At 43.8% G+C, this 15834-nt stretch overlaps 1 protein-coding gene across 5 annotated transcripts in view; it reads left to right on the top strand.

Annotated features, from left to right (window-relative positions):
- LOC131487942 (membrane-spanning 4-domains subfamily A member 4A-like) overlaps positions 1-15834 on the top strand; it is a 167218-nt gene that overhangs the window by 113655 nt on the left and 37729 nt on the right. Inside the window, exon 1 of one of the 5 annotated variants that reach the window (XM_058689152.1) lies at positions 7254-7886. The exons of 3 other annotated variants lie outside the window; for them this stretch is intronic. In XM_058689152.1, coding sequence (XP_058545135.1) covers positions 7795-7886 — 92 coding nt within the window. In that variant the 5' untranslated portion in view covers positions 7254-7794. Of the gene's footprint in view, positions 1-7253; positions 7887-15834 lie in introns of those variants that run through there. One more of the 5 variants, XM_058689148.1, reaches the window with a different exon arrangement.

Genomic DNA, 15834 nt, shown 5'->3' with positions numbered 1-15834 from the left:
TGGTCCCAGTTAGAATTTATTCCCCGCATTCATAAAAGTAAGTCAATCAGCTCTGTCTTCGCCTGAGTTTTCTGCCTACTAAATAGGGGTGGACAATAATAATTCCACTGTTGGCTTTTGGGAGAATCAAAGAGAAAGGATGCGAAAAGCTTACAAAAACCAGGCACTCCATAACCAGTGATAACAATGATGTTCATTTTGGATTTGGGAGAATTTATATATTTCCCCATTTCCCAGGCTCTTAGGGCAGACTGAAAGCAACGTATGGGGACTTGCTGTCCAACTGTCACTTCTCTGAGTGCCTCTTTGTTCTGTGCCTCTGGCTTCATCTCTTTGTGCTCTGGGAAGTCCAGGCACATCTTGGGAAGGATTCAGTGGATGGGGGTCAGAGGCAGAGACCCTGGCTACATACAAGCTCACATTCTGGGAAGTACCGGGTGTTGGGGAGACATTGTTGCCACTTGTCAAAGCCTTTTAAGGCTGCTTGCACAGCACCTCTGCTCAGATCATTCCAGGAAGTGTGGCCTGCAGCAACAGCAGGCAGCATGACATTCTCCATACTTTCTCAGTTTCCTGATGGTGGCAAGGCTCTCTGCTGGGAGAGGAGCAAACCTAAGCCAGGGGTGTTTAAGAAACTCATAGGATACTTGGAGAGAATTTTAGTCCAATCCTTTTATTCTCCAGATGAGGAGCCCACCACAGGTCACTCATCATGGGACTAGAATCCAAGGCTTTTGGCAGCTGGGTCCAGGTGTGCACCAGGGCAACAGTCTGTCACTTTGTCATCGTCTTCATCCCCATGGCCAATGTCATCGTCATTGAGGAAAACCCTCGTGGTCCAGACCTTCCTCTGGGTCTGCTAACTACTAAACAAGTTGTCAAAGAAGGATGCTGGTCATTGGGCTTCTCTCACATCTCTTCTAAGTCTGAGAAGGAATTCATGGGAAAATCAGTTAAATATCCAGTCAGCTTTCTCATACATAAAGGGATAATGAAAAGGTTTTCAGAATTTTTGTGAGGATTCAGTCATATATTGTCACGTATATAAGTCTATATACTGTGCTCAGCAGAGAGTCTTGACATATATTAGAATTCAAAAAAATCTGTATTCTTTGCCCAACATCTTCTCCCACCCCCTTTACAGAAAAGTGTATTTCAGGTCTCAATAGTTTTTCTACATTAACTCTAAATCCATCCTCCTGGGTATTGATCGAAGTATCCTTAGCCCTTTGCAGAGTTCTAGTGCTCTAGATGGCAAATGATTCATGGTGCTGAGCTTGCTTCAAGGGTGCAGACTAGTGATTTCCCAATTTTCCACCCTCTCCACCCCAGGCTGACTGTGAAGTTAGAAAACATAGAAGTGGATCTCAGATCTCTATGACCTTGAACAGAGATGACTGACATTTTTTTTCTCCAGAAATAGGGGACTCTGACTATCCAGGAGAGGTTCCCAGAGCACGGTTCATTATTCTCTTTGGGATCTGAGCTGCCCTTTTCTTTCTTTCTTTTTTTAATAATATATATATTTATTTATTTTTTAAATTGACATCCAAGTTAGTTAGCATGTAGTGCAATAATGATTTTAGGAGTAGATTCCAGTGATTCGTCCCCTACATGTAACATCCAGTGCTCATCCCAACAAGTGTCTTCCTTAATTCCCCTTGCTCATTTAGCCCATCCCTCCACCCACAATCCCTCCAGCAACCCTCAGTTTGTTCTCTATATTTAAGAGTCTCTTCTGTTTTGTCCCCCTCCCTGTTTTTATATTATTTTTGCTTCCCTTCCCTTCTGTTCATCTGCTTTGTGTCTTAAATTTCACATATGAGCGACGTCATATGATATTTGTCTTTCTCTAATGGATTTCGCTTAGCATGATACCCTCCAGTTCCATCCATGTAGTTGCAAATGGCAAGATTTCGTTCTTTTTGATTGCCAAGTAATACTCCAGTGTGTGTGTGTGTGTGTGTGTGTGTGTGTGTGTGTGTGTGTGTACCACGTCTTCATCCATTCATCTGTCCATGGACATTTGGGCTCTTTCCATACTTTGGCTATTGTGGATAGTGCTGCTATAAACATGGGGGTGCATGTGCCCCTTTGAAATAGCACACCTGTATTCCTTGGGTAAATGCCTAGTAGTGCAATTGCTGGGTCGTAGGGTAGCTCTATGCTTCATTTTTTGAGGAACCTCCAGACTGTTTTCCAGATGAGCTCCTCTTTTCTGTCTTTCTGCTCAGTTATCCATAATGTAGATTTTCATCATCAGTGAGCAAGTTGGGTGCTCAGGGGGAGGAAGAAAGATAACAAAGAGGAAGCCTAGCACCTAAATAAGAAATTAGTGCATTCCCAAGAATCTCCAGCAAAATTTTTCTTAAGTCTAATTGGCTAGAACCATGTCACATTGCCATTTCTATCCACAAGGAAGGCTAGAAAATACTGTTGTGTGTGTGTGTGTGTGTGTGTGTGTGTGTGTGTGTGTGTGTGTATGTTTAGCTGTGCACTACACCATTCTTGAATAAAGTCACCATGAGTCTGTAAGAAAGATAGGGAGACCCAAGAATGAAGAAGCAAATTATCTTCTTACAATTAGTGTTGAATTTGCAAGATAATTTCTATTGATGTATGTGTATTCATCTTGGTGAGCTAGATTCCTTGTAGGGGTCACATAAGCTGATTATGAACTCATTTGAAGATATAGCTGAAAATATTTGAAAAACTATGAAACAACACATTTAAGACTTTATAAGATTTCTTTCTATTTTCTTAAACCAAATGGTAGCTGTGTAAGGATATGAAACCATTTTACTATCACTTAGCAGATATTATTAAAAGGCATTTGAAGGATGCCTGGGTGGCTCAGTCGGTTAAGCATGTGATTCTTGGTTTTGGCTCAGTTCAAGATCTCACGGTTCATGGGTTTGAGCCCCACATTGGGTTCTGTGCTGGTGGCATGGGGCCTGCTTGGGATCCACTCTCTCCCTCTCTCTCTACCCCTCCCCCGCTCAAACTGTGTCTGTCTCTCTCAAAATAAATAAATAAACTTAAAAAAATGAATTTGGAAGAATTTTATATTTCATTTTTAAACGCACACACACACACACACACACACACACACACACCCCTACGTTATATCAAATTTTTTTTTTTTTAAACGTTTATTTATTTTTGAGACAGAGACAGAGCATGAACAGGGGAGGGGCAGAGAGAGAGGGAGACACAGAATCTGAAACAGGCTCCAGGCTCTGAGCGGTCAGCACAGAGCCCGACGCGGGGCTTGAACTCACAGACCGTGAGATCATGACCTGAGCCGAAGTCGGACGCTTAACCGACCAAGCCACCCAGGCGCCCCTCAAATTTTAATGGCATTTTAAAGAGAAAAATTTCTTCGTCAGTTTTTTCCTATAATTTTGACTAGCAATTAATTTTGAGTGTGAAAGGTAAATATTTCTAGGAAATAAATCAAAACTGAATATAGTGTCTCACAACAACTGATTCAACCCACTGAAGCTGATAAATGATTATAAATTTTGAATAGTAAGACTTATTCTAAACTCATTTTCCCCATCAAGAGTGCTAGTTTTCAGTCTTCAGTTTACATAACCACTATGAAACGGCCTTCTTAGCAGTTGGAAAAACCCTGACTTTCCCCACTCAGTGATTTCTTAATGAATTTCCTCTCTGGGGTATTTCCTTACAGGCACATGTATAAACACAAAGCAGATTTCTTGCTTGCTTGCTTGCTTTCTCTCTTTCTCTCTCTTCCTTCCTTCCTCCCTCCCTCTCTCCTTTCCTTTTCTTTTCTTTTCTTTTCTTTTCTTTTCTTTCTTTCTTTCTTTCTTTCTTTCTTTCTTTCTTTCTTTCTTTCTTTCTTTCTTTCTTTTCTTTCTTTCTTTCTCTGTCTGTCTCTGTCTCTCTCTCTCATGTTTGGTAGCTCTGATGATGTTTATTTTACTCTTTGACACATGTCAAATCTTACCAGATAATGGGATTAAAATCTTATGAACTTTCTGATTCAATATACATGTGATGTGAGATTCTTAATATTGAATTTTGAAAAGCTATCTTATTGATATGAAATGTCACCTTCATTTTAAGTAAGTGGGATTCAGACAAAACCCCTTCACCACTTAACTGATTATAATCATACTAATTCTTGGCATTCGATAGTCAACTAGATTTACTGCTACAGATATTTCTTATTTATTTAATCTGTAATGATTTTCATTTAAAATTACACTTACTTGTGATTATTTTTATTGTAGTAAATAATACTGCCCCAATATGTACAGTGATGACATTATTTTAATGCACTTATTTAAGTAGAAAAAGTGAGTTAGTTAAAATAGGTAAATTACTACTGGTGTATAGTCATGTTTCTTTAATTATAGAATTTGGGGATACAGCGCTTTTTCTGAGGAAGAACATCCCAATTCTTCCCTAAGGAGCATCCCATGGTGTTAAGGAATTTAACAGCTCAATTCCTCAAGCATGAGTATAGTAGCAATACGAAGAAAAAAAAAATATAGCACTTTTTCTCTTTGGCTTTTCAAAATCTTTGTAACTTGTACTTGAAAAAGCGGGATTCAAAGAATGCAAAGAAAACAATCTTATTCTTTCCCCACAGCAGTTCTGTCCAAACATCCTCAATAGGACTGCATCTCCCCAGCTTCTTATTTAAAATCTAAGGCAAGTTGCTTTCAGGGAGTAAAAAGTTCAAGCCACTTGAGTATTTAAAATGTACTGTTTTACATAAGAATCAAATTTTATTTTTTTTAAATATGAAATTTATTGTCAGATTGGTTTCCATACAACACCCAGCGCTCATCCCAACAGGTGCCCTCCTCAATGCCCATCACCCACCCTCCCCTCCCTCCCACCCCCCATCAATCCTCAGTTTATTCTCAGTTTTTAAGAGTCTCTTATGGTTTGACTCCCTCCCTTTCTTTTTTTTTTCCTTCCCCTCCCCCATGGTCTTCTGTTAAGTTTCTCAGGATCCACATAAGAGTGAAAACATATGGTATCTTTCTCTGTATGACTTATTTCACTTAGCATAACACTCTCCAGTTCCGTACACAATAAAGAAATTGTGATTTATATACACAATGGAATACTACTTGGCAATGAGAAAGAATGAAATATGGCCTTTTGTAGCAAGAATCAAAATTTCAACTGTCATTTACTGTGAAAACACGTCTCAGTTTGGGTCTGCTTTAGACAGGACACCTCCTTCCTGGAGGAAAGAGTACTCTCTCTTTTTATCTGACACTCCTCCCCAGCTTGCTAAGGGAGATTTCTGTTTCTTGCAGACTAAGGGGCAGAAATGAGGAGAGCTGAAGGTCAGAAAACATCTTCCTCGATTGGTACCTTCCCACCTTGATGTCAGGCTGGTAGGGGTTGAGTGCACTGGGGGTCCATCACTGGGATTCCTTGGCTTGGCACCTTTGGGATTCCAAGGCACTTATTAGCTAGGTGCTCATGATTCCCCCCTACATCCCACCCCAGACTGTTCATCGAAAATCTCCAGTCTCATTCTCTTCAGGTCTCCTTGCTTCACCTGATGTCCCTTTGCAGCAAGGTCTAAGACCACTCAGGTGGTTTCTTTCACATGGCTTACATGTGGAAGGACAGGCCATCCCAATACTATTGTTCCCGCTTAGCTGTGGCAGACAGACTCTAGGGTGCTCTATTGCTTCCTGCTTCCGGTGTTCTGGCCATTTTGGGATTGCTTCCCCCTGAGTATAGGCGAGACCTATGACTCGTTTTGAGTAAATAGAATACAGCACAGTGACAGAATGTGTGTGATTATGTGCATGTGATTACATGATCACATTACAGGAGGCCAGCATGTCTTCCTGGCATCTTTTTCTCTTTCTTGCTGGCTTTGAGGAAGCAGGCAGCCATGTTGAGGAGCTCCACGTGGCCAGGGACTGTGGGCTGCCTTTAGGAACTTAAGAGTAGACTCTAACCAACAGCCTACAAAGACTTCCAGGCAATTACTCAGGGGGAAAAAAAAATGGTGGGCAGGGGGTGGGGTGGGGCTCCGTCCCTCTGTCCTACAGCTGCAAGGAATTGGATTCTGTTACCAACTGGGGAGACTTGAAAGTGAATCCTTCTCCCAGACAAGTCTCAGTTGAGACCAAAGCACTGCCAACACTTTGATTGCAGCCTTGTGAGACCCTGAAGCAAAGAACCCAGTTAAACCGTGCCGAGTCCTGACCTATAGAAACTGTGAGATGATAAAGCCATGTTGCCTCAAACCTCTAAGGCTGTGGTAATTTGTATGCAGTGATAGATAAATACACTGGCCATCAGGGTCAAAAGCCCTAGCCCTGGCCTCTTTTAGTTCCTCAGAGTGTATTAGACTCAAGTCTATCAACTTCCCCAAACTGTGAGGCTCCACATTAAGTTCCCCCTGGGGGGTCCCCTTGCCACTTGTCTCTGAGCCTAGAGATGAGGGAGTTCTCCTTCCTTCTACAGTGGGAAGAGGGAGGGCGGGAAACTCAGAGAACCTCCACGATTTTCTTCCGGTTAGATTGTCAGTAAAGTTTTCAAGTGACAGTCTGTTGCTAATGAAATTCTCTGAGTTTCAACTCCATATTTAAATTTCTTTTATAGGCTGGTTGAGAAAACCATTTTTGGCTATTTCTTTTGCAACTTCTGCTCCGGTGAATGGCACTTCCGTTTGCAGATAGGGAGCAATCATCAAATAAGTCCCCTGGCAAATCAAGAAGGGGGTGGTGATGGTGCTGGGAGTAGTCCTCCCAAGTGCAGGAAGTAAGGGGAAGCATGGCCTGTAGAAATTTTTAAAATAATAACAAAACTGCCATCCGCCTTATAACATCCACGTGTAAGCAATTCTAAACAATACCGATAATAAAATACTCTCCGGGGGAAAAAAAAATCCTTCGTTGATCTAAATTCTGAAATAAAAGCGGCCCGTTCCTGGGCAGATCCCTCCCACCTGCTCCGTCCTTGGCAGGACGCCGGGCCATCTATTGGAACCTGAGCACAATCCCCTGCTGTGTGAGTCCTGTAAACATCCGGAAGGGACAGCTTCAGCTTCTAGCCTTTCCAATACTTTCTGCTCTTCCGCGGGACCCTTTGCTGCCATCTACTGGGAAACTGTGAAAAGCACATAAATCCGTGATGGTTGCGAAAGTGAAGAACCTCACAGATGGGTGTGCGAGCGCGCACTCCTATGTGGCGCTGCTGTGCGGGTGCGCGCGGGCGTACACGCAACTCAGAAAGCACATGGAACGTTTGGCTTTGTCTAACATATAAAGAATTCCATGAAAATCTTCCACCTTGCTTTTCTTTTCGTTTGGCCTAGCGGGAATGGTGCCAGGAGATCACTTGGGTGGGCCTCCGGATAAGTGTTGAGCGGGAAGCGGGGAAGGAGGAGGCGGGACGCTTTGGAGAAAGTGAAGGAGTCAGGCTGTGGCTGGGTGGGCTTCGCTTTGTTGTCCAGGAGAGCACAGCGGGGAAGGAAAGAAGAGAAGGCAGCTCACGCGTACAGAGGAAGGACGGTGCCGGGCACTGTTGTTAAGCATCGGCTCATTATTTTCTCACCCCCTTCACTCTCCCTATTGTGCAAAGAGAGGAAGACACAGGGGAGTGAAGGGACTCACCCAAGATAAGATTGTTTTAGGTCTGAGGAAGTAAATGGCGAGGCTTCTGGAGGGAAGGTGTGCAGGCATCCGATCCGCGGGGTTAGACATGCGTGCCCTGCCCTCTCTGAGCCCATCCTGACCCTGAGTGAGCTCTGGGAGGACACTCTTGGCAAAGGGACTCACGGTGATGCCCAGGTCAGCGGCCCGAGGTTCCAGGACAGGACATGCCCACGCGAGCAGCTTCTCTCTCTGCTGGGGCTCCCCCAGAAACGAATGCAGGTGAGCAGTTTCCATTTTCTGTGAGGGCATGAGGAAGGGAGTGTCCTTTGCTTCTGCCTTTGAAAATAGAAACAAATCTTACACCAAGCCGGCTGCAACTCTGTCATTAGCGCTCACCCCGGAGGTCACAGCAGAATGTCACCTACTGGTCACTGCATGCCTCTGAGACTGAACGTCTTTGCCTCCTGAGTTTGCGGAAAACATTTATCCTGTCTCGGGGGGTGGGGGGGGTGAAGAGGGAAAGGAAAGCATGACCGTATCTGACTGTTGGGGAATGGAAACTTGATATGTTTTCATGAGACTCCTCTTCCAACTACTTCCAGTGTTTTGAGATGAAGCCTACTGCTTGATTAATGTAAAGTATCTTTGAGGCTGAAAGCCCTCTTTCCCATCAGTTCTGAAGAGAGCAGTCCCTCTGCCTTTGATGATTCATGTGCATGACAATGACATCTGGTCCCGCAAAGAGTACTCTCACTGTTGTTCAGGAGGGTACCCTGAAACACAGAAGAGGAAGAAAGAAGATCAAACAAGAAGTACGTGTATTATTGAAGTGACTGGGAGGCTCAGTCAGTGAAGCGTCCGACTTCAGCTCAGGTCCTGGTCTCACAGTCCGTGAGTTCAAGCCCCATGTTAGGCTCTATGTTGACAGCTCGCAGCCTGGAGCCTGCTTCAGATTCTGTGTCTCCCTCTCTCTCTGCCCCTCCCCTACTTGCACTCTGTCTCTCTTTCTTTCTCTCTGTGTCAAAAATAAATAAGCATTAAAAAATTTTTAAAAAGGAAGTATATATATTATTTATGTACACCTAACACATGTACTTAATATATGTCTACACACACATACGTATGCTTCTTGTTTGACATTCTTTCTTGAATATCTTAAATTTCTTAAAATATTTATACATGCCATTCAGAGACTTTCATAAGCTGCAAAGCAGTATGAAACTGGTATGTTAAACAGTAATGACATAATTCCAGTGTCCATAGGAGACTTATAGTTTTTTTTCTTCTTTTATTGTTCTTGTAGTGGTTCTGAAAGGATCAGGTCTGCTTCACAGAACGGTAGGATGATAAATGTTTGAGAAGAATTTTTAATGTTCATATTGTAATTAATGACATTTTTGAAATACACACAAGTTGGGGCGCCTGGGTGGCTTGGTCGGTTAAGCGCCCAACTTCGGCTCAGGTCATGCTCTCGCGGTTTGTGAGTTCGAGCCCGCGTCGGGCTCTGTGCTGTCAGCTCAGAGCCTGGAGCCTGCTTCAGATCCTGTGTCTCCTTCTCTCGCAACCCCTCCCCTTCTCTCACTCTGTCTCTCTCTCTCTCTCAAAAATAAATAAACATTAAAAAAATTTAAAAAAATACACACAAGTATAGGAAATGATAAAAACTGATAGCTACATATTTACCCTAGAGATTCAAGCATTTTCATTATTTATTTTCTGTATTTATTTAGATTCACCCTTTCCCTGCTCAGAAATTAACGGTTGCACACAGCCTTAAAGCTTCTATTTTTGTCTCCTTTCCTCCTTCCCTAGAGGTGTCCATAGTGAGGAGGGAACTTCCTTGATCTCTAAGTCCACATTTCCTGTGGCAAAACTTCCCATAGAGAAATACACCTTCTTTCCATTCCTTCACCCCCAACTCTCCTTCAGAGAAGGAGTGATATGTGTAACTGCAGAGTTTGGAATCAGGGATTGGGTTCATACAGCTCAGCCCCCATGACTTCATTCGTTCATTTGTTCACTCGTTCCTTCCTTCCTTTTCTGCTAGATGTTTCCTCTTAGAGGAGAGACCTGTACTGTCTCAGCTCTGCCAGTGATTGTTTGGTTACATCGATTAAATTCTATTTGGCCTTGAACTGAAGGAATGCTTTTCTTTCAGCTTGCCACGAATAAAGTGATTTGTTTTGTTTTGTTTTCACTTGAATATTTGCTCTTATTTTTCAAGTGGTTTCTAACCATGGGATGAGAAGAAAGGGTTATTTTTTTAGTGGTTCCCTAATCCCCCTAAAATCTGTCTCCAGAGACTAGGAACTTTAAAATAAAAGTAAAAACTGGCATTTGGGGGAGTTTGAGGCATGTGTTGGAGCCTTGATTGGGTGGCTTCAGGTCAATAATCAGTTGAGTTCAGTCTTGGTTAGAAGTTGGCAAGATGAGAATATGTCTCTTTGACGGGTCAGGTAATGCTGGGAGATGAGATGACCAAGCCTCATTTGGACGATGGATGCTTCTGGGGCAGTTGAGAGTATTAAAGGCTAAGAGCAGGAGTATGTTAGGAAGACAAAAATGCCCAGGCCAGAAGATAAGGGTAAGGAAAACAGAATATAGTCTAACCAACGAACAACGTCAACCTTTCATGAATAGATAAGGGAATGGGCCAATTTAAGAGGCGTAGCTCAGTGGAGTCTTTCAGAAAGAAGGAAAGAAGGATATAGAATATTAGGGTCATATGTGATTACTGCAGAAAAAGAGGCTGCAGAGAAAAGAAACATTTCCACTACTTTGAGAGACCATGGTATTTTAGTGTGAAGTACCATACTAAACGCCTGTGGACTTAAAAGGTAAGAAAAGGGACGCCTGGGTGGCTCAGTCAGTTAATCATCTGACTCTTGATTTTGGTTCAGGTCACGATCTCACAGTCATGAGGTTGAGCCCCAGAGCCCCATGTCCGGCCATCCTTAGCCTCCCCCCCAGCCTGTGGCTTCACAGGCATAGATAGAAGTTTAAGTCCAGGATTTCCATCAGAGGGATTCTTTGGCTGAATTACAATGAGGACAAGGGAAACTGCACCTACGAGCCTGGTTTTATAGGCCTAAGTGATTCCATTGCAAGAGAAAGTGGGCACAGCTACTGTGGAAAAAGACCATACCGCTACAGAGATCTCACACTCGATGCAGCATGGGGGTTCCAGGGATGCAGAAACCAGAGAGGAAAAGGACACAAAGAGGTTCTGAATAAGCTCAGTGGGACAGAAGTGCCACCGGAGTGACTTCATAACCTGGGGTGACCACAGATTTCTATGTTTTGCAGAAGTACCTGTGATGGTTAATTTTATGTGTCAACCTGACTAGGCTAAGAGAGGCCCATAGCGCTGGTAAAACGTTATTTCTGTGGGTGCCTACCAGAGGGTGTCTCCAGAAGAGATTAACATTGGATTTTGAATCGGGTGACTAAGTAAAGAAGATGGCCGCCACTGCTGAGTATGGACTCACTGAATATGCCGAGGGCCTGACAGAACGGAGAGGAAGGGTGGCTGTGCTCTCTCTGCTTGAGCAGAGGCATCCATTTATTCTTCTCTCAGACATTGGCACTCCTGCTTCTCAAGCCTTTCCTTTGGGACTGAAGGACACAGCCAGCTTTCCTGGTTCTCCAGCTTGCGGGCAGCGGGCTGTAAGATATAACCACGTGACCAGTTGCTGCACTACATCTTATCTCTCTGCCTCCTCTTCCCCTTCTCCCCCTCCCCCCCCCTTCCCCTCTCCCTCCTATTGGGTCTGTTTCTCTAGAGAACTGGTAACATAGTCCCATAATGTCTGAAAGCCTACCCTGAGAGAGAAAGCACCATGCCCCCTCTCCCCACCGCAGACAGCATTTTAATAAAGGTGCCCAAATTCAGTTTTGTTCAGCCATCTTCCATTCTAGAAAGCCAGAATTGATTGACATCCTTGAGCATGAATATCAAGGTTGCTTTTTCTCCATCTACATCCTTCCTTCAGATACTTCTGAGTTACCCCTTTGGTGCTAGGAAACGGTCTTGTAGGATCTAGGTTACCTATGGGGAATCTGGAAACAGAGCTTTTCATGGGATAACTGTTTGAAAGGTTCGTTTGGGGTTTGTTTTCTAAATTTTGTAAACGTGGAGCAGAGGAAAGTTGGAATGCTGCCAAAGGATCCCCAACTCTATGCAGAGTCTGAGGGAAGCATCCCTGGGTGAGAGTTAGATCAGAAAATGCGGCCCAGATGAAAATGGGGTAACACACTGGTCTCCTCAGATCCGTCTTCCACTTTGTGCTTCTCAGCAGTCCGTGACTTGTGGTTGGAGATCCACGTGTTTTTAAGGAGCTGACTTCTCCCCTCCTTCCAGGGTGCTCTAGTCCGAGGCTGTCAGTCAGTGCCTTTGATCCCTCCCATGGCAGTGATTGGTTCGGCCTGGACATGTGACCCAGCAGGGTCCAATCAGAATGATTGTCAGTAGTCTTGTTTTAAAACTTCCGACCAAAATAGACATAAAACAAAACAAAACAAGCAAAGAAACCCCACAAACCTGGTATAAAATCTAAATATCTCTGGTGTGATCAGTCAGAAATACAGAATATCACTTTTTGCTTCCTTTGGTCATTGGTGTGCAGCACTAGAAAAACAGGCGCTGGGAGGTCCTCCTGTAGCCGAAGAAACAAAACCTTCAAGAGGTTAAGAGCCACAGAGTCCTCTGTAAAAGCAAAAACCCTCTTCGAATTTATTTTGTTGAGCGAAAACAGATACTAATGTAGGTCTCTCATAAAAGCCAAGTGGCATAATGCAAACTTTTGAAACATGGGAGATACCTGTGTTCTGTTGGATCTAGAATATTTTAAACTAATTAAATATGCCTTATACATTTGTATGAAGCTTTTTTTATACAATAAACAATGTGCTTTCTTTCTATTGCTTTCTATTGCTTTTAGAAACACAAAGATAAGAGGCGCCTAGGTGGCTCAGTTGGGTAAGCCCCCAACTCTTGATTTCTTTTGGCTCAGGTCACCATCTCACAGTTCAGGGATCAACTCCCCCACGCCCACCCTCTTGTCGGGTCAGGCTCTGTGCTGACAGAGCAGAGGCTACTTGGGATTCTCTCTCTCCCACTTTCTGTGCCCTTCCCCCACTGGTGCTCTCTCTGTCTCTCTGTCTCTCTCAAAAACAAAAACAAAAACACAAAAATGATTTGTTTACTGTGACAAAGATCACTGTCTCTCTGATTCAAATTGCAATTCAGATGGGCAAATTGTCTAAATACTGTACACTGGGCCCTAGAAATTAAGGCTAGAAAATGAGAAGACCAGCAACCAGCTGTTCGTGAGGAAAGATACGGGAAGCGAAGATGGAGAGAGACAGTAGAGTTTGTTGTCTTCTCTAGTACAACCAAGGGGAAAACTTGGGCTCCCCTCCCACCAGGAATTTCGGCTCACCCAACGGTGCCTAGGCTGGTAGGTTTTTCCAGGCCGTAGAAAATGGATACTAAGCTGAGGAATCCACTAAAGACTGTGACAATTCATGATTATTTATTATTTTGCGCTCGATGGCGCAAAAGAAATATGTTAAGAGGATGTCTAATGCTGATATCGAATAAGTATGCTGCCCACAACTGCTACCTTGTCTTGTTTCGCTCTTGTTCCAAATTTAAATTATCTTCTCTGTCACTTCATTGCTCCCTTAAAATGTTGGCATTTTGTTCCATGAGTGAAGAGGCGCCCGAAGACAGATTTGCTGCCTCTCCTCTTCCCTGCTTCACGCAGCTTGGATGTTTGGCATTTGACACTTGGTCACACCATTGTCCATCCAGATCAGTGTGTGCAAAGGTCAGCGCCTTGAAAGCAGAAGCAGTTTGTTACGATTCTAACACAGAGTGACAAGTGAGAGACCTAACTTGGAAGGAGGCAGGTCCTGGATGCCCAGGGCACTGAATGCTTCCTGCAGGCACTGAGCTGTGTCTGGGAGGCAATCGGCAGCCACCAGAGGATTTAAGCACGGTGATGACAAAATGGCAATTGTATTTCCAGAGGTCCCTAGTTAGTAGTGTTTGCAAGGGCAAGGAGAGGCAAAGAAGGTCAGAAGATGCAAAATAAAAGGGCAAAGCATGTAATATTAATATTAGACAACAAAAAGTCCTTATGACCAAAACACACAATACACAAACAATAAAAAAAAATAATTTGAAGATTTGCCTAGAGATAGAAGAAACTAACAAAAACACCAGTCGTGAGAGTTTTTAACGTGCATCTTGCAAGTTTTGAGAAACGTAAGCAAAAAAACCCCAAACAAACAAACAAAAAAACCCCCAGTATTTGAATCATAAAGTGCTTGACTTAACCAGTATAAAGGAAACATGGTTTTTAAGCTCACTTGGTACATTGATGATAATTCACCATAAATTCATCCCCAAGAAGACCTCATTCAATTAAAAACAAAAAACTCCAGGTCACATTCACTAACCCCATTGCAAGAGAAGTGGAAATAAATAACACAAATATTTGTTACCACTATAAAAAATTTCAAGACTTATGAAAATGTATAGATTTTTAAACTCTCCATAACCAAACTTAAAATCTGAAGTGAATATATTTTGTTCATATTGCAACAAACATGTGAAACAATGGTTTGGAGGACGAATTAGGATGGGGGAAGCAATAGAAACTCAAACTCTGAGGGGCGCCTGGGTGGCTCGGTCGGTTAAGCGTCCGACTTCAGCTCAGGTCACGATCTCGCGGTCCGTGAGTTCGAGCCCCGCGTCGGGCTCTGTGCGGACCGCTCAGAGCCCGGAGCCTGTTTCCGATTCTGTGTCTCCCTCTCTCTGTGACCCTCCCCCGTTCATGCTCTGTCTCTCTCTGTCTCAAAAATAAATAAACGTTAAAAAAAAAAGAAACTCAAACTCTGGCGTCAGGAGAATTCTTCTAGCGCTCAAGGCACAGCCTGCACCATACCGACTACAGGCATGTGGAAAATAGTGCCGTCTTCAAGTGCCCAGCAACACAAAGACGCACAGTTCTGCTAGCACCTGCCCTATAATGCTGATTCTTGCCATCTCCCTCCCTCTCATCACCCTTTGTCCCCGAATATTCCCTCACAAAACTTCCCCTGTTGGCTTAGCCTGTACCTCAGGGCCACCACACCCCGTTCTCTCTCCTTCAAGATTCTTTGTGAGTTCTGTTTTTTGGGGTTTTTTTTTCTTCCCACACAGTGGAACTTCCTAGTCAGTTTCCTTTGGGTAGCTTTTCTAGAAGCTTAGAAAAACAAACAAACAATCATCTTTATGGCTACTTGCCAGGCACCTTCTTATGACCTGCATTAGCCCTGAAACAATTCCGCAAGCTAGTTATTGTTAAGTCAGCTTTGTTTCTGTGACAGAGCATGTACGTGATTCACATCCGTGGAATGTTTAACACCTTGTATGACCCCAAGAGAGGATTCGAGTAAATCCTAGTGTTGTATACTATAGTGGGCCTACATTCATACTGCTGTCGAGGTGTTTTGCCACGCCGTACATCCTAGTTCCCTTTGTGCCTCTTTCTGTCTGCAGCTCCTTCATTTTGAAGTTTACTCAGTCTAGAATAGATACGTATGGAAGGAATAAACTTGAGTTTGGGGCCGGAAAACCTAGGTTCAAATCCTGGATCTTGCAACTTACCAGCCATTTTGACCAAGTTCGCTGCGGTTAGGCAGTGCCCTGAGTGGCCCAGGGTTGCCCCCTTGTGAACCTATGATAAACTGGATGAATGCAGAGCCTTGCACATTCCACTTCCTTTTTTGTGCCAGAGCAGTGCTAATGTCATGGAGACCCTCACTGAGGAGGCCCTTAAAACGCGTACACAACCACACACAGTTCTTAGAATGTAAAGGTGCAGGACTGGACTCTACTTGAGAGACCAGTATCCGTCTTAGAAATATGGGACATCAGGGCTAGAAGGGACTCGGAGATCTCCCTAACTGAAGTAGGAGAAAACCGTGGCCCCAAGAAAGAACGCAACTCAGATCGTGAAGGTAATGGATTTGTAACCCAGTTTCCCTGACCGTTCCTTTTCCTCGGTAACCTGCCTCATCTCCTTCACGTTGAGTTCATATATGCAGTTGAGCCACAAGAGGGAGGCGGTGGGCAAGAAAACGTGCTCTGAATTTCCACCTAACCCCCGTGTCTGGAGGCTCAGGGAGGCTCTCCAGAAAGGCAGGCCTACGGCTGGGGTTGTGTGTACTAGATCTG

The sequence above is a fragment of the Neofelis nebulosa genome, chromosome 10 (genome assembly GCF_028018385.1).
Source record: "Neofelis nebulosa isolate mNeoNeb1 chromosome 10, mNeoNeb1.pri, whole genome shotgun sequence".
NCBI lineage: Eukaryota > Metazoa > Chordata > Mammalia > Carnivora > Felidae > Neofelis > Neofelis nebulosa.
This window is presented reverse-complemented; position numbering and strand designations above follow the sequence as displayed.